This window comes from Archocentrus centrarchus, chromosome 21 (assembly GCF_007364275.1).
Source record: "Archocentrus centrarchus isolate MPI-CPG fArcCen1 chromosome 21, fArcCen1, whole genome shotgun sequence".
NCBI lineage: Eukaryota > Metazoa > Chordata > Actinopteri > Cichliformes > Cichlidae > Archocentrus > Archocentrus centrarchus.
In genome coordinates, this window is record NC_044366.1 from 20,486,442 (window position 1) to 20,505,988 (window position 19,547).

Sequence of the window (19,547 nt, forward strand, 5' to 3'; positions counted from 1 at the left end):
TTATTTCTTCTTCCGCAAAAACAAGAGCTGGGAGAATGATAAAAAGCTTGAAAAATAATTATAAGTCTCTTCAGATGTCCTCATTTATTTTGATAGTTAAAGATATATTCGAGGAGAAATATTTTTTACATGAAATTTCCTAATCAAAATTATAAAGACATATACACGCGTAGTGCAAGAGTTGGTTTATATGTAATTGCGCCTTCTGGTAAAATCAGGACTTTGTCTCCGCCCTTTCCGTGTTTTTGCCCAATCACGGCAGGCTACTAGACCGGAAGTTTTGAGCGACTCTTACGCGGGAAATTACTAATTCTGACTGAGCTGGACAACAGAGAAGGTAACAACTGTCATCTCTATCGACTTGTCTTAATTTGGCCCGATAAGCAGCTATAACTCGTGTGCATTTGTAACGGGCATGCTTGTTAGCTGACAGTAACTTAAATGCCTATGTTCCTGAATGGGAGTTTTGTTCACAGTGTTAGCCGCAAATTAGCCCAACTAACCTGCCAAGTTGACTGCTAACGTGTTAGCCAACCGCGGGACTATATAGAAGTGTAGCCAAATGAGCGGCTTTATCAGTCTATTGCCTCTGTAACCCGTAATTCATGGTCCATATTTGTAACTTTTCTAGCTACTGAGTTCATAGGAGTCGATTAAAAACTGTCCGGGTTGTGAATTTACCGTGTTTGCATCCCTTGAGGTCGGTGCTGGATATAAAAATTGCAAAGAAATGAAGGTGGTAACACGTGAGATAGCATGGCACAACAAGGAGCCAGTGTACAGTCTGGACTTCCAGCACAGCTCAGACGGACGCACTCATCGACTGGCCACAGCTGGAGTGGACACCACAGTCAGGGTGAGTGGAGAGAGGGGTCAGTCGACGATTTATTACTGTATTTTATTTACTAATCATGTGATGTTGATTTCTGTACACGCTTTTGACTGTGAAAGGAGCCGTTTAACATATACTAGACAAAGAAAAAAAATCTGTATCTATAGGCAATATAATATACCCACACACAGGTCTATATTTGTGTGTGTAGATATAAATTTATGCATATGTGTATATATATGTATATATTTTCTTTATATTATTGTTACTTATATTTAATTATTGAATTACTTGAATATCATAACTATTACAAGGGCAACACTGGGACCTGAGGACAGAATTTCGTTCCACTGTATGCAAATGCAATGTGAATGACAATAAAGAATCATTGAATAAATGCAGGAGGAAGAAATAAGCCTCTCTCTGCTGAAGAAAGAGTTAAATACTTTGTCAAGAAAGGTGTGTGTGTGTGTGTGTGTACTGATCACCTGTTTTTTTTTTCTGTATTAATTGGTCATAAAAAAGTGTTATAATCTTCATCCAAAGCAAAAGGAAACTGGTTGAAATAGTACACTTGTGGGCAGAAGTTTAGATCCACTCATCATGGGGATGAATGTCATGGTAATGTTGGGCTTTTAATGATTTCTTTGAACTGTTCTTTTTCCAGGTTGGAATGATTGTACAGCATCTTTAATAATTTTTAAAAAATGTGAATTGGGTTCACAAGTTTGAATTTGTTTTGGATTTTCTCTCATCCACAAAGGGTCAAAAGTCAATAAGGTTGAGGTCAGGGCTTTAGGAAGGCCATTCTAGATGCTTAATGTTAGCCTGCTTTATCCATTCCAAAACCTGTCTTGATTTATATTTGAGATCATTGATCTGATAGAACACCCAGTTATGTCCAAGTTTCAACCATCTAGCTGTTGTTTTGAGGTGAAGTTGGAGAATTTGGAGGTACTTCTCTTTCTTCATTATTCCATCCACTTTTTGAATTACCACAAAGTACCACTAGCAGCAAAACAACCCAAGATAAAGATGCTACTACCATGCTTGACAGATGATTCAGTGTTCTTAGGTTGAAAGCCTCACCTTTACGCCTCCAAACATGCCTCTTGACATTGTGGACAAAAAGCTCAGTCTTTGTCTTAAATGACTTTCAAATTTCACTCAAGCACTCAAGTATCAATCTTGGAGCAGGGGCTTCTTTATTGGTTGGCACCTTCCCAGTCCACAGCGATGAAAACTCACTTCACTTGTGGACAGTGATGCTGGTGTTCCAGGAGTTTCTAGTTCATGGCAAACTCAAGCCTTGGTGGGTCCTGGGTTGTTCCTGAACATCCTAACAAACGGCCTCTCATATGAAGGTTACAGTTTGCCAAGGTCTGGTAGACCCAAAGTGGTGACGCATCTGAGTAACTTGTACTTCTGCACAATTGTTTGAACTGATGATCTTGGAATCTGCAGTTGTTTAGAACCAGCTTTAAGTTGTGTAAATCTGCAACACTTCTTAGATCTTCACTGAATTTTTTTGTAAATTTTTGGTGTTCTGAGTGTTGGTTCTGAGTGCTATCAAACAAATCCTTTTTATGCTGGCAAAGAAGCAACTACCAGTTGTAATCAATCACATTAACTAACAAGAAGTTAATAGGCCTTGACCTTGTTAAGTTAAGACATTGTAGAAGAAAAAAAAAAGACATTGTAGAATCTCCAGCACCACTTATTAACAGATTTATGTGAGTGTATAAAACATGATCCTGTCTGTATAAACTTGACCCCGTGTGGATTAGAGCAGATCCAAAATAAATTCAAACTTGTGCACCTATTTTTTTTTTAAAGTCATTAAAGATTTATGCTGTTATTATTCCAACCTGGAAAAAAAACAGGTCAAAGAAATCATTAAAAAAAAATTACCATGCCAGTCATGCCCATGAGTGTATGTAAACCTCTGACCACAGCTGTACATTCAAACAGTGTACAGTTTCATTGTGTAGTGTTCAGGGGGTGTATTGACCTTCTGTCCCTTACAAACCTCCCTTAGCATGTCTGGCTGTCTCTTGAGGTCCATAGCGTAGTGGTTAACACAAACACACCAAAGATCCCTGGTTCGAAATCAGGAGAAGACACGAATCCCTGGGAGGGAAGCACCAGGAAGGGCATCCAGTATAAAAATGCCTACCAAATCAAATATACGGAGAAGCTGAAAGAAGCTTCTCGTAAGGTCATCCCATAAGATCTGTGGTTCTGACTGCCCAGAAATTTATTTATTTATTTATTTATTTTTATGTGAATCTGTACATTTACTTTAATGTTGAGGGCCAGTGTTTGTTTTGCTTCTGTTGAGCTTCAGCATCCTTGACTGTAAGATACATTAATAAATTCAGGGACTTATTTCCTCCTCAGACAGTGTAGATGTTTACACATTCACCTAACAAGCTGAATCAAGATCCTTGGTTTGATCCTGGGAGGAGACACAAATCCCTCGGGGGTTGCATCTGGAAGGGCATCTGGTGTAAAACTCTGCCAAATCAAATGTATGCAGCTACCCGCTGTGGTGACTCCTTGTGAATATGGGAGCAGCTGAAAGTATTTTTTTTTTTTATTTGCTCCTTAGATAATGGTAATCTACCCAGGCTCACGAACAAATATTCCCTAACATGATGGGCCATCAGCCAATATGATATCATTATGTTTGTGTGCAGCACTGTGTTAAAACTACATGTCAAACAATTCCCCTGTAGTTTCATTAGTGCACACAACACTTTTCCAGTAGAACGGTGGAGTGTCAAACTTGAGGAGCTGATTTATTTTTTGTATTTTTATTTTTCCTGCCGTGAACATAACTCCATTCATAAACAGTGAATGTTTGAATTGAGCATACAGTTTTAGTTAAAACAGGTTTTTAGTTTTCTCGTATGACTTAGATGAAGCTCCTGAGTGCGTTCCTGGCGTTCACTTATTATTGCTGTTTTATTGCTGTATATTTTCTTGTTGGAATTCATAACAGTACATCATTGTGACATCCTCAAAGGGATGAATGTGTCACACACAGGATCCACCCAACAGCACTTCATTAAGTATGAAGATTTTTAAATATTTACCCTTCTTTATAACCTTTATCTCACTAAAATTCATCTCTGAATGAAAATCTGTAAAATGCATTTAAATTGATTTAATATGAATCATTTGTAATCAGATTGCAGAATACTTAAAATGCTTAAACTAACATTAGGGTTTTGTGGTTGGACAGAGCATTGATTGTGAGGTGCTGTGTGCAGTTTACCGAGTCTTCAGTGACCTTTTCCCTGATGTTAATACAGCTGTGGCGGGTGGATGCTGGTCCAGACGGGAAGGCGGTGGTGGAGTTTCTGTCTAATCTGGCTAGACATACAAAAGCTGTCAATGTGGTGCGTTTTAGCCCTAATGGAGAACTGCTTGCTTCAGGAGGAGATGGTATGCTATTCATAACAGACAGATGCTGGTCAGCATTTGTTCCATTGTAAATATGTGTTTCCATTCAAAAATAACCTGGATTTTGTTCTCAAATACTAAACTGTTTTTTGTTTGTTTGTTTGTTTGTTTTAAGATAAAGTAATAGCTACTTGTTTTTTTTTATTTAATGTAGATGCATTAATTCTGCTGTGGAAACTCAATGACTCGAAGGAGCCCGAGCAGGCCTCTGCATTTCAGGAGGACGAGGATGCTCAGCTCAACAAGGAGAGCTGGACTGTGGTCAAAACTCTAAGGTCAGCAAGCGCTAATGTCTGTTAAGGTCAACCAAGTGAGACGTTTAAACATTTGAGAATTTCAAGAGAACCTCACTCGGTAATGAATAGTGTTTAATTACTTTGTTTGGAGCGCTGCTTGTTGTGCATCATTTGTAATTACAGGATCTCTCTCAAGAGTGCAGGCACAGCTCTAATAACTGTGGTGCTCCTGAGGTGTGGTTATAAAAAGGAGTTGGCTGTGTCTTGATTTATTTCCAGAGGGCACATAGAGGATGTGTATGACATCTGCTGGACGCGAGATGGAAACTTCATGGTGTCTGGCTCTGTTGATAACACGGCTGTCATGTGGGACATCAACAAAGGTTTGTGGCTGCATACATTTTATGTTCTTTTTTTTTTTTTTAATGTTATTTTGACTTTCTGTCTATTATGATGTTTGTATTTAGGACAAAAGCTTTCTATCTTGAATGACCACAAGAGCTACGTGCAGGGGGTTACCTGGGATCCTCTGGGACAATATATTGCCACTCTCAGCTGTGACAGGTAATAAAACATGGATTTATCTATTTTGGGAACACTCTTCACTTTCCTATATATTCACTGGCCATTTCATTAGGTACATCTTGATAGTAGAAGGTAGGATTCCCCTTTGCGTTAATTCCTCATGACATAGATTCACCAAGGTGCTGGAAACGTTCCTCAGATTTTGGTCCATATTAACATGACAGCATCACACAGTTGCTGCAGATTTGTTGGCTGCACATCATGATGCTAAACTGCTTCAGCACATCCCAGAGGTGCTCTGTTAGATTGAGATCTGGTGACTGTGGAGGACATTTGAGTGCAGTGAACTTATTGTGATGTTCAAGAAACCAGTTTGAGATGATTTGTTTTGTGGCCTGGCTTGTTATCCTGCTGGGAGCAGCCATGGTTGGGCACACTGTGGTTATAAAGGGATGGACAACAATACTGAGGTAGGCTGTGGTATTTAAATGACGCTCCGTTGGTACTGAGAGGCCCAAAGTGTGAAACTAACCCCCACATCATTATGCCGACTCTGCTTTCTGAATATTGAAGCAGAAACTGAGACTCATCAGACCAGGCAACATTTTTTCCAATATTTTGTTGCCCACTTTTGATGAGCCTGTGTGAATTGTAGCCTCAGTTTCTCCATTCTTTGCTGACAGGAGTGGCACCCCATGTGGTTTTCTGCAGCTGTAGCCCATCTGCTTCAAGGTTTGAGGTGCTGTGTGTTCAGAGATGCTTTTCTGCATACCTCAGTTGTAACGACTGGTTATTTCAGTTACTGTTGCCTTTTTATCAGCTCAAAGCAGTTTGGCCATTCTTCTCTGATCTCTGGCAACTGCAAAGCATTTTCCCCAGAGAGCTGCAGCTCACTGGATATTTTCTCTTTTTTAGTCCATTCTCTGTAACTTTAAGCTCAGTCCAACCTGTCTGGCACCAACAACCACACCACGTTTAAAGTCACTTAAATCACCGTCATCCAGATTCTGATGCACTGTTTGAACTTCAGTTGTTGAGTTGTTGCTAAGTATGGGCTGATTAGATATTTGCAGTAACAAGCAGTTGAACAGGTGTACCTAATAAAGTGACGGGTAAGTGTAGTTCTGCAAGATGATGCTCAGATTGTTTTTGTTTCTCCTCCCACTCAGACTGCTGCGTGTGTACAGCACTCACACCAAGAAGAAGGCCTTCTGTGTCAGTAAAATGAGCTCTGGGCCACTTGCAGAAGGAGAGGTCAGTTGTGGTTCTTATTAAAAACTCTTCAGTATTAGCACCAGGCAGAAATTCTTAACCTGTAAATCTGTCAGCCAAACTAATACTTATATATACCACAATACCTCTGTTCTTAATTTTACATGGGTCTTTGAGGTTTTTCTGCATGTGTTATTTTCATTCATCCACCTGTTGACTTAAACAGATTTAATTTCTCATATTTGGTTTTAAAAATATTAGATGCTCTCCCAAACTGTCCAGAGTTGAGTCAGAGCTGTTACGTATCCTTTTCAGGTGAAGCAGTACCGAATGTTCCACGATGACAGCATGAGGTCCTTCTTTCGCCGTCTTTCGTTCACACCAGACGGGTCATTCCTGCTCACTCCGGGTAAACACAAAACATGCTTTTTACTTGTCATTTATCTGGTGAAATCTTGTGTTGTAGTACAATTTTTTTTTGTTTGACCTAATGACCCCCTTTCTGTTGTCACCCTCTTTATAACCTCAGCTGGATGTGTGGAGATAGGAGAAAACATCATGAATACCACCTACATCTTTTCCAGGAAGAGTCTAAAGAGGTATCGTTTGTAGGATATTATTGCATTTTTAAGCTATTCAGAGTCTTTTAAAGGTTAATAATTGATGTTTAAATCTCTTTGTGTGTTTTAGGCCTATAGCCCACTTGCCGTGCCCATCTAAAGCTACACTGGCTGTGCGCTGCTGCCCTGTCTACTTTGAATTGAGGACAAAAAAAGGAGAAGGCAAGGACATCCAAACAAGAGTGATTATTTCTGATTTGTTTTCTTGTGTGTTGTGTTCTTCATGTCACTCCATTACTCCCTCACAGACGGCTCTATCCAGGCTCTTCCAAATGTGTTCCAGCTGCCGTACCGTATGGTGTTTGCCGTGGCCTCTGAGGATTCAATCTTGTTGTATGATACACAGCAGACCCTTCCATTTGGCCTTGTGTCCAACATCCACTACCACACACTCAGTGATCTCACATGGTAAACTAGCACTTTCTGTCATAGCTGTTTTAGCATAGATGCGCTCCTTGTAATGTCTGTCTTCACAGCACGATAAGCACGCACAAAAAGACAGTAATATATATTTGCAAATGAAGTAGAGTAATTTATAAACTAAACTTCATCTGTTTTTGAAACTGTAGTTGGAGTTTTTCACATTGTTCAAAAACAGTGGCTATATGGGTCGTTATCTGTAGTTTAATTAAGTAAAACTTTATTTTCTCAGAGGCAGTTTGACTCACAGAAAGTATTCTTTTATGGTAAATACAAAACAATACAGCCATAAATAAAAGGAGAAATTCAGTACATACTCACAGCACATTCAGTACAAAAGTTAATGCCAGTGCCTGTCATTGTCATTAAAACCATCCCAGAAATCAGTGAAAGACAAGAGGACAGAAATAGGGGGACAGCTAGTGACGGGCCAAATCAGTTTTAGTTACAAAGTCAGTACCAGTTGGAATAAAACATTTCCATCTGTCGGTGTCACCGTGAAGAAGGTAAAGCTTCCAGCTCATGGAAGCCACTATAGGCAGGGGTTAAAGTGGAATTTGGCAGGTGGGGGAACCCTAGGTTCCCATGTAGGGTGGAAAATGTGACTCAAATTATAAACTAGAAGCACTCTGAGAGTGCAAACCTCCACCAAGGCAGCTTACTCTGTGAGCAGTATTTACTTTTAAGGGAATACAGTAGTATTTTTTATGTATTCATTTTGTTTTCTTTGTTCTTTATGAATTGTACTTTAAGAAGTTTGCAGTAAAAATCAGGTAAGGGCAGTGTGACAGATGTAGAAGTAGGTAATGAATAATAGGTACTGATTTGTAAATAACTTGACATGAATAACTTGAGATTATTATATAATATACAGTATATTTCTAAGTAGACAGCTTATTCTTTTTCTGTTGACAATACTTTGTTTCAAGATGTAACACATTTTTGGGTCAACTTAAAAAAAAAAATATCCCCATATACCATTCCCTATATGCCTATATGTTGTTAATGGCAGTATCACTTTGATCTTCAGCTCAATCTACTAGCCTTGAAGGAAGGTCAGAGGTCAAATGTCACACATTTTAAATCTTTACATGGTACTATATTTTGACAATACACACCACACTTGTAAGAATCATAGTTCATAACTTAAAAGGCTTTTTGTCAATTTTGGACCAATAAAATAAAAATCATTAAGTTGACCTTGAAGACCTCGGTGGATGTAAGGCACATTTTAATGGATTGTTAATATGACCCGACTCTATACCCCTACAAAGTTTTATCAGACTTCATTCAATGCTTTTTTAGCTATTGTTTTTATAGACAGAATGGCATGCATGCAAACGCTACTGAAAGCATAACCCCCTTGATGGCAGTAATAAGCCATCTAATAATTTGTTATCAGTAGATGTCTATTCTTTGTGGACAGGCTTTGATCAGCTGATCTACACTAGTGCTGCTCTGAGGTTTACTGCTCTTTGTGGCTTTAGCCAGCTGCATCCTACAGTATATAAGCCGATGATACATAACCATTATGGCTGCTTTCCAACCTCTCAGCCACAGATTATAGCTAGCATAATGGTGGAATTTGGCAAGTGTTACTAAAAAATGTTGTCAGTTTAAATTGATGACTTGTAATAGAGTCCTTCTGGAAGCATATTCTGTTATTCAGGAGCTATATTAAAACACATTCAGACACTTGTTTGAGCAGCTGTGTTGAAGAAATTTCTACAGTAACTTTGATTTCAATGGTCAACATGACAAAAATCAAATGTTGAATATTCAGTCAAAACTGATAAAAGCTTTTTCTCCTTGTACTTCTACCACTGTGTTTGCTGTTGCTAAATTCTCCCACACATTTAAATTCAGAAGTCATCGAGTGCCACGTCTCTCTCTCGTAACATCTCTGCTTCTACTCAGTGTCAGTTTAGCCTGAATTGGCTGTCCAGTCTAAACTTTGTATAACAAGAACTAGTTGTTAAATATATAACCAGATAACTTTAGAGAGATGCATTTTCTGATTTAACAACATGAAAACAAGAACAAAACTGACACACGTTCTAGCATAAATTAGAGCCTTGCATGTAAACTGAAAGTTTCCAGTTCATCATATGTTGCTTGCTGAGCAGTTTTTACTTCTGAAAATCTCATTTTCCTTTCCTGCCCACTCTGAAATCTTTCTCTGTTGTGTTTTTCTGTCTGGGAAATGCAGGAACTGTACCTTTAGTTCGCAGACTGCACAGACACACTTTGTGTGTTTGCTGATATCTCTTAAGCTGTTTAAAGAAATATATTTGAAGTTAACTGGCACTTTAAAAAAAGTTGTTTATGCTTTGTCCTCTCATGTGGAAGTATTGTGAACACTGCTTTCCTTCTGCAGCATGAACACATAACGGGGATGAAAGGGGGGGGGGCATTAACTGTCTCCAGGGCATCAGTTGGGAGGGCCTCCACACTGCAGCCCATAAATCTTGCTTGACTGTAGCCTATTTTGTATTAAACTGCCTGTCAGGCTTAAAAATAAATTATTCAATAATTGAAGGTGCTGGAATGCCATTTCAGATCATTTCAGCTCACTTTAACCTCTGATCATGGGGCTTCAACAAGGGGAAGATATTTACAGAACAAAAGCTATTTTAGTGGAAGCCCTTCTAATTTGTGTGCATGTATGTGTGTGTGTTTGTGTAAATGTTTTACCATTAAACACACTATCCCTTTTAGGTCTCGGGATGGCTCCTTCCTGGCTGTGTCCTCCACAGACGGTTACTGCTCCTTCCTGTCCTTCTCTCCAGGGGAGCTGGGCACTCCACTGAAAGAGCCGCCCACCCTGGAGGTCTTTGTCCCAAGCAGTGGTGTTGAGAAAAAAGGCAAGAAGGCATCAGTGGCCAAGAGCTCATCTCCTGTATCTCAGCCGTCAAACTCAGCCCCAGCTGCCACATCCCAAACTAGTCAGGGCTCTCTAACCTCCCCAGAGGAGAAGAAGAGTGCCAACTCTAAACCTCAGCCCCGCAGGATCACCCTCAACACCCTGGAGGGTTGGGGGAAACCCACTACCCCTAAAGCCACAGCCTCTGCATCACCTCAGACCCCAAAATCTGGGAGCGCAAGTGCACCCTCCACTCCCCAACCACGCGTTACCCCCCTCACTCCTTCCACACCAAAAGTTCTCAACAGCGTCAATAATGCTGGGTCCACAACACCGAAGGGTGCAACCACCTCAAAAGGACCCACTCCAAGGTAAATATTAGAGCAGCTGTGTTTGTGATTCTGTCAGGGTGGTAGTAAGTAAAACAGAAAATAATGTTGTACTTAGTACAGATATGTTTTTTTTATTTCTTTTGCCTGTAAGTTCTACTCTTGTATAGCTGCCGCTGTAAATCCCAAACTGTTTAATTTACAGTATTTAAAAAAACAAAACACTTCAAACCCTCAACTTAAACAATTTAACAGAAGCTTTGCATTATTCACAATTCAAAATAAGCCTTATTTATCTGAAACAAGCTATTTTAGCTCTTCTCTGCTTAAAGGCAACTTTACTCTGATTGGCGGCCTCTTTCAAACAGAAGGTCTGAAGCAAAGCTTCTGTCAACTCAGTACTGTGTGCCTGAAATTATTATATTAAAGATTTCCCCTCTCTATGGCGTCATACAGTTTCAAAAGTAGAGAAAAATTAAACTGAGCGGTATGTACTCTGAGGCTCATAAGGATCCTTGTAACTAAGTGTAAGTATTTGAAACTTTGGCCATTTTTAAGCCTTTATTTACTTTCATAAATTTAACTTCAAAAGTGTCGCATTTGGTCTTCTGGTCTGAGTATTTAAGAACTCCTGATCTACTGGGATTTTCCCACACAACCATCTTTAGGAAGAGAATCATCTGAAAATAATAAACTATCCAGTTCTCTGGAGGAAAATGCCTTGTTGATACCAGAGGAGAATGGCTGCTTCAAGCTGATAGGAAGGCAACAATAACTCAAGTAACTACACATTACAACCAAGGTATACAGAAGAGCAGCTCTGAATACACAACACATGAGACCTTGAACAGATGGGCTACAGCAACAGAAGACCACACCAGGCGACTAAGAACAGGAAGCTACAATTCACACTGTCAACAAAATTGAATGATAGAAGGTTGAAACTCATCAGACCAGGCTGTTTTTTTTTTCCAGTTTCTGCTGCAACATTCGGTAGAGTCACTTACACACCACAGCCTACCTGAGTATTGCTGGTAACCAGTTCCATCCCTTTATGACCACAGCGTGCCCATCTTCCAGCAGGAAGAAAGCTTCCAGAAAGCTCAAATCTCAAACCGGTTTCATGAACATCAGATTGCGTTCAGTGTACTCAGATGGCCGCCGCAGTCAGATCTCAATCTTACAGAGCACCTTTGGGATGTGATGGAATTGGAGATTCCCATCATGGATGTGCAGCTGATAAATCTACAGGAAATGTGTGATGCTATCATGTCAGTATGGACCAAAATCTCTGAGGAATGTTTCCAGCACCTTGTTGAATCTCTGCCACAAAGAATTAAGACAATTCTGGAGGGGGAAAGGTGTGTCTTACAAGTGTAGGTGAAAAATTAAGGACATCAAAAAACATCCCCTTTAAGGAAGTACATATACATTTTTTTGTTGATTATGTCAGCATTCAGTCAGGTTATGGGAATATTTTTTCACACGTAAAGTGTTCATAAAACCGTCAACTTCAGAAAATAAAAACCCTGCCAATAAAACTTTAAACCAATATTTATAAATTATAACAAAAAAACCCTTGTCACGAGAAAGCATAATTAAAATTATTTAGGAGCCACACTTGCTTTACATTTGGCCAAATTGTGTAAAAAAAAAAAAAAATCAGTCATAAGGAGCTTTGTCTACAATTTTGAATATTCAAATACATTTGGCAGGAAAGTGAAAGTTACTGAAACCCTCTTGAGTGATAGAGAAACTGGTCTTTCAGTTATTAAACATGTAATGTAGAGATAATTGTTATTTCTATGGCAGCAATACTGAAGTTTCACTGCAAGTATTGAAGGCTCTATAGGTGCAGTGTAGAGGGCGTGAAGAGTGCAGCTGCTAAAAACTACAGCATATGCTAATTTATGGAAATACTGGAACGATTCAAATGTTCTTTGACTGGCCTCGTATTGACTGCAGCCACCCTCCTCACCCCTGTAATGCAGTTTGAGTTTTCAGTGTGTGAAAAGAAAGAAAACACTGTGCTCTTCAAAATGTGCCTTTAAATATTCTTTTAAATAATGCAGGAGAAATATAAATAGCTGTAGTTGGTGTGTAGTGTTTTTGTCGGTTAATATGTACCCAGCACCTGCAGTGGAAACAAAGCCCTGTCTGGCATGAGGGATTCGTTGGACCCCCCACTGACTATAAAATAATAATCACTCTGTCAGGCTGCTTGTAGACAATGGTGGCCCTGTGCATGCTTTTGTGTTACCCCTTTTCACATCTGTAACTTGGACCATTTGACTAATTTTCAGTGTTGGGCAACAACGAACCAAAGATGATAAATACATGTTTAGTTGCTTGAAGCCTTTTCATCCCTTCTAACTTTTCCCTCTTTGTTTGCAGGAGAGTATCTTTGACTCCCGTTGCATCACGGCCCCCAGCTGCTAGTTCACTCTTCAGCCCTCTCTCTTCCACGGAAAAGGCCAAACATGGTTAGTGAGGCTTTGGCCGCCACCTTTTTCTTTTTTTTCTATGTCACATATTTTCACTGTAAGCTAGTTTTATGATGGAGGGTTGCGTTCATCGCCATCGAAAGCCTCAGTTACATAATAGGATTTCTGTTATGCACAGGGATGCAGCCGTTTTGACATGAAACAGGAAGTGTTGGTAATCACTCTCTTTAAATGCAGACAACAACCATTAATGTCATTACCAGCACCTGTTTACATACCGTTTCATCTCAAGCGCTTGCCGTAAGCTTTTCTTTCCCGATACCATTTCCCAGATTTAAAATCCGGATCCCTCAGGGCAAACTACTCAAAATTATTATTGCTTTTAAATGAGGTGGCAAGAAGCCAGGGATTGCTGTGGCCCTGCCTGGACTGATTGATAATAGCAACAACATGTATTGTCCCTTGTTGTAATCATTGTATATTTTTGTGCATTCATACTTGGCTTACTGCTCTGCTTTATGCACAGTCTCTGTATTGGAGCTTAAAAAAGATGATTATCTTTTTTAGATGATATTTCAGGTTGAGTAACTAAAAGATTTAAAATATGTCATAGACATCTCTGACTATGACACAGTTACAGATGCATCCAGAGAAGCAGGAAACAAAAGCAGTCAGACAGGTTGCAAACAAGCCAGTAGCATATTTTGATTAGCTGATCCACTTTGTTTGGGAGTGAGCATCAAAGCAAATCTGAACGCTCTGTATTCATTCTTCTGCTCTAATGTTGGTTTCACTGCTCATGTTTGTTCTTTTTTTGTTTGTTTAATTACGAATGGTCTGAACTATCAAAATAATAGAGTGAAGTTTAACAAAATAAACAACGTGACATCGAAATATTAAAAAAAAAGAAAAAACAGCTGCACTGTCAAATACAGGAGGATCGTTTCAGGCGTAACTAATGCATTTTTGTCTGTGTTTGCTGTGTAAATGTTGACCCAATGTCAATACACAGATGTGTGAAAAAGTTTTCACAGGTCTGTATGCAGTCCTGTGAAAAACTAAGTACAACCCATGATTCAGTAGCTTGTAGACCCCCCTTTAGCAGCAATAAAAAGAAGCAGCAGATAAAGAAGTCACCACAGCAGGTAGTGCCACATGTTTGAGTTTTATGCCAGGTGCCTTTTCTGCCACAACATCAGAGGGGTGTGTCTCCAGCTGGAATTGAACCACTGACTTTTTGCTTGCCAACCAAATGTGTGATCTACTACACTATGCAGCCACTCATTTAGCAGCTATAAATTGAAGTAATTGTTTTCTGTATGACTTGATCAGTCTTTAACATCTCACATACTGCCAGAACTTAATTAAGTGCATCTGATTAGCAGCATCTGGTTACTACTTTCCTTCTTAATTCCTATGCAGGCAGTAAGGGTGAGCTTACTTTTCCACAGGAGTGCATGGAGCCCTTGCGGAAACTTTGTTTTTCACATGACAGTACTTTGTAGTGTAGTGTACTAATGCAGAAACAGGCTGTGACGTGTAACCTTCTGTTCTTTCACTTTTATTTCGCCAGGTCGTACCTCTCCTTCCACCGATCCAGTGTGCCAGCCACCAGAATCTAAACGACCCAAGACCAGCGACCCCCAAGCAAAGACCGGTGCCACCCAGGGCTAGTGCAAACTGAGAGAAGTGTGGTGCTGTAAAATAAGACTAGAGTACATAAAGCAGAATGGAAGCTGAAGACACTTCAGTGTAAGAGCTGAGGGTCCCCATGAATTCGTACCATAGTGCAATAGCATTGCCTTTGCATCATATTGATCTAAGCAGATGAAGCTTTACATTTGATGTTATGTATTCAGAGAATTTCAGTTTATTTTCTTGTATTTTCTTGTTTAAGGTGTTTTGTATCATACAATAAACAGGTAATGAGTTAAGTGTATTATATTTGAGTTGTGTGACATTTAAAAGCTTAAGAAAAGTTGTTTCACTTGTCCAGAAAATGATTGTGAAGAGAAAACTGTACTGAAAACCTGTAGAAGATAATAACAAGCACTCAAAGGGTTTTGACTTTGTGTGAGCTTTGAATATATAACATGCTGAAGACTCTGGTTCAGTAGCTTCACTTCTACTGTTAAGCTTTTACATTTTCTTATGTAATAAAGGATGTTTGATATAGAGTGTAAGTTCAGGTGGTTTATGACATGATGTTGAAATCACAAGCAGGAAAATAATAATTATGTCATAGAAATGAAGTCTTCTTAAAACCAAACTGATCTGAAGGTAAACATCTGCCATCTTTACAGTTCAAATAGCCTGCAGTCATTGTAGAGGTAATGCCACTTGCTGTGCATTGCTCACAAATTTAAACCTGAAGAAAACCTATTTCTATTGGGCCTTTCATATTAACATCAGTTTACTGATAGACATTTAGAAAGGTCTAACTTGGGCTGTCATGAATAAACCACTTGGCTTAAAGACTGATTTCATTTATTTTATTACCCCAAAGCAACAGTCTTCTCAAATGCAGCCATCATTGTCTCCAAGCTTGAGTACGATCTGTGTGACAGGTCTGATGCCATCATTTGAAAAATCCCACTACACTCGTTCAAAATTGAAAAAAAAAAAAATTCCCATATGGCCATAATTTCCAGCTTAGGGAGCTGTTTTACTGTAGAACCACTGGATCATTTTCAGAGGTTTTACTCTGGAGTTTTAGGGTTTTGGTGGAAGGAAGTCAATTTACAACTTAAAATTGCTTCACAGCTTTTTTATTCAAAAAAAAAAATTTGTTTAATTTTTAATGTAAAACACTAGATAATTGCATTGACATTTATTATGGCAATATATGAATATTGAAGGGACTTTAAAGATAGTTTTTTTTAAAAGGCAGAATTATAAGTGTGATCTTTTATCACATCACCTCACAGGAAGATGGTCCTGGGTTTGAATCCACTGGCCAGCTGGGGCCGACTTTCTGTGTGAAGTTTGCGTGTTCTCCCTGTGCCTGCATGGGCACCCTGGCTTCCTCCCACAGTCCAGAGACATGCATGAGGTTAGGTTAACTGGTGATTCTAGATTGGCCTGAGGTGTGAATGTGAATGGTTACCTGTCTCTCTGTGTTAGCCCTGCTAGATTAGATTGGCAACGATCTCCAGGGTAGACCCAGTCTCTTGCCCTATGGCAGCTGGGCTCCAGCCCCAGTTGTGACCCTGAATGGTAAATGGACTGGTTCTGATATAGCATGTTTCTACTCTTTGAGCACTCAAAGCACTTAATATAACATGCCTCATTCACCCATTCATACAAGCACTTCTTTCTATCCGGAAGGGCTTTCTATCTAACATTCACATAAATCGGAGAGCTACTTGGGGGTCAGTACCTTGCTCAAGGATACTTTGGCATGCAGACTGGAACAGCCAGGGATCAAACTACCAACCTTCCTGTTAGTAGATGACCTGTGCTGTGCAATATTTTATTCAATTCAATTCAGTTTTATTTATAATCCAAATCACAGCAACAGTTGTTTTTGATGTCTTTTAATGTTTTTCTTTATTGTAAACGCATTGACTCCTTTACTCATATGAACAGAAAATTGAGGCCCATCTCCCCGACAGCATCAAGTACAGGGGCAGCACCATCTCAGCTGTTAAAGCCGATGCTTCACTGGCTGAGGACCTGAACAGTTTTTTTCACAAGATTTGAGACCAGTAGGCCATTAGCCCCTCCCCCAGCATACACCAGCACCTCAGTGAGCCTTCACCAGCACCAGGTGGTGGTCTGGATGGAATACCTGGAAAGGTATTGGTGTCATGCGTGTACAAACCTGCAGAGCTCTTCACTAGATTATTCAAACCTGTCCCTGAACCAAGCCACCATCCCCGCCTGCCTCAAATCAGCCAGCATCATCCCCATCCCCAAAACACCCACAAACATCAGTCTGAACAACGTCAGGTCCATCGCTCTCACATCGCTGGTGATGAAGTGCTTTGAGAAGCTAGTCTCATGCCATATCAAAGACTGCCTCTCCACAGTATATGATCCCCATCACTTTGCCCACAGGGCAAACCGCCCCACTGAGGATGCCATCACCCTCACCCTCCAATCGACGCTGAGCCACCTGGAACAACCTGGGACCTATGTTAGACTGCTGTTCATAGACTTAAGTTCAGCTTTTAAAGCAATCATCCCAGATGTTATCATTAAAAAAAAAACTGCTGGACCTGCATCCACCACCACCTGTGCATGGATAAAGAATTTCCTCACTGACAGACCGCAGTCAGTGAGGCTGGACAGCCACTTGTCATCCACCCTCACTCTGAGCACCAGCTCTCCCCAAGGCTGTGTGCTGAGCCCCCTCCTGTATACCCTTTACACACATGACTGTACACTATCCCATCCATCAAGTTCCATCCTTAAGTTAGCAGATGATACCACCTTGGCTGGGCTCATTACAGGAAAGCTGCATACAGAAATGAGGTGAAACACCTGTCTAGTGGTGTTTAGCCAACAACCTGCTGCTGAACACCTCAAAAACCAAGGAGATCACTGTAGACTTCTGAAGGACCAGAATTGACCACACCCTTCTCTACATCGACGGGGACATGGTGGAGACAGTGACCTCCTTCAGATTCCTGGGAGTCCATATATTAGAGGAGCTGACCTGATCCGTCAACACCAATGCAATGATGGTGATGGTCCAGTAGAAATTATGCTTCCTCAGGGAGAACAAACTGGATCAGAGAGGCTGCTGGTGACCTTCTAACGATCCACCAATGGTGATCACGTTCTGCATCTCTGGCTGGTTCGGCTGCAGACAGACATGCTCTCCAGAGGATCATAAACACAGCCCAGAAAATTGTTGGCTGCCCTCTGCCCTCCCTCCTGGAAATCGCTGACTCCAGATGCCTAAGAAGGTCCACAGCCATTCTCAACGATCCCTCCCACCCAGCGCATCACCTGTTTGAACAGTTGCCTTCTGGCAAACGATACAGGTCAATGAAAGCCTGCACATCCAGGCTAAGAAACAGTTTCAACCCTTGGGCCATTAGAACATTAAACAACCCTGATCTGAACATTTACTCTGTCAATGTCTCCATCAAGTGCAATATCACCTTGATGTTTACAACTCTGAGCAATAATCATGTTTATTCTCTGTGCAATACCAACCAAACTGCTGCTACTGTTGCTATGATCCAACACCCATCTATCACTCATATATATCCGTACTCTTGTTAAGTATTATTTATTGTGATATTTATCCTTAGCTGTGTAAATCTAATTCCTTAGTTGTGTAAATATAAATTAAACAGATGTGTACAATGTGTTTTACTTATGTTTTATTTATTCTATTTCTATATACTTTTATACTTATATTGCTGCACAATGGGAGAACCACCTGTAATTTCATTATATGTGACGTATATTGACAATAAAACTATTCTATTCTATTCTACTCTTGACTCATGCTGGAACAAACTGTCAGTCTATCGAATTATCCATCCATTTTCTTTTTCTTTCTTTCTTTCTTTTTTTTTCAAACAGCTTAACCATTAGCCTAGGGGAGGCAGAATACACTCTGGAGAGGCTACCACAGAAAGACAGACACTGATTTACATGCACACCTACAACCACTTCAGCATCACCAATTAACCTGACATGCATGTCTTTGAACTTTGGATCAGGAGATTCAAACCTTCCTAGGAGGACTGTGCCAACCACTGCACCACAATCCTGCCCACATATCTGATTAATGTATAAGCTTATATGTAACTAATCTAAATAGCAGGTTAGTTAGCCAACACTAACCCTCAAGCTGAGTTTCACAGCAGTAATGTGATCTAACTGTGTTAATACAGATCTGCCTCCATCTTCCCCAGTTATAAGCATCCTTCCCAGTCACAGCAACCCTCTGCATGGCCGCCTTCTCTACCTCCATGAACCTTCTCTGTGATCTTCATTTTTTTCCTCCTGCCTGGCAGCTCCATCTATAACATTCTTTGTCAGTGCATGGTAATTCTGTAATAACTCATGAGTGAGTTTTTCCATCCAGTCAACTTAAGGTCTCACCACATTCAGTCTAATTTAGTCTGTCATAAATAGAATTATATTTTCTTGTATTTTTAACTACCATGCACTCATCTGGAACATTGAGGATATTGCCCAAAGACACTTTGACATGCAGACTGGAAAAGTCCAGGATTGAACCACTGGACTTCTGAATAGTAGATGTTGCTCTAAATCCTGAGCCAGCATAAACATCCAGTTTCTTGGACTCAGAGGTGAGAGGTGGGTGAGCAGAGAGGAATGCTAGAAGTCCATCCAGGAGATGTGGCTGAAACAAAAGTACTACACCCAAAAAGTGCTGCACCCCTGTTAACAAATTATTTTAAAGAAAAAAACAAAACAAAACAAAAGCTCATATACACTACAAAGAAATGTCTGAGTAATTTCAGACTTCAAGCATCTAGATGGTTAAATATTCATAATTTAACATCAAGATCATTCAAAATGGGGAAGCCCAGTTATTTTTGTTTATAAAAAAACAAAACTTCTTGCCACAGTTAACAATCATATTGAAAATGGGCCCATCTTCAATTTT

At 40.0% G+C, this 19,547-nt stretch overlaps 1 protein-coding gene across 1 annotated transcript; it reads left to right on the forward strand.

Annotated features, from left to right (window-relative positions):
• The first annotated feature begins 284 nt into the window (after nucleotides 1–284).
• chaf1b (chromatin assembly factor 1, subunit B) lies at nucleotides 285–15,288 on the forward strand. Its single transcript, XM_030758442.1, has 14 exons — nucleotides 285–337; nucleotides 701–856; nucleotides 4,150–4,282; nucleotides 4,455–4,575; nucleotides 4,816–4,919; nucleotides 5,004–5,100; nucleotides 6,231–6,315; nucleotides 6,589–6,682; nucleotides 6,803–6,872; nucleotides 6,964–7,055; nucleotides 7,142–7,301; nucleotides 10,032–10,547; nucleotides 12,900–12,988; nucleotides 14,523–15,288. The coding sequence occupies exons 2-14, from the start codon at nucleotides 731–733 to the stop codon at nucleotides 14,621–14,623; spliced, it is 1,788 nt and encodes a 595-aa protein (XP_030614302.1). The 5' UTR covers nucleotides 285–337; nucleotides 701–730; the 3' UTR covers nucleotides 14,624–15,288.
• The last annotated feature ends 4,259 nt before the right edge of the window (nucleotides 15,289–19,547 follow it).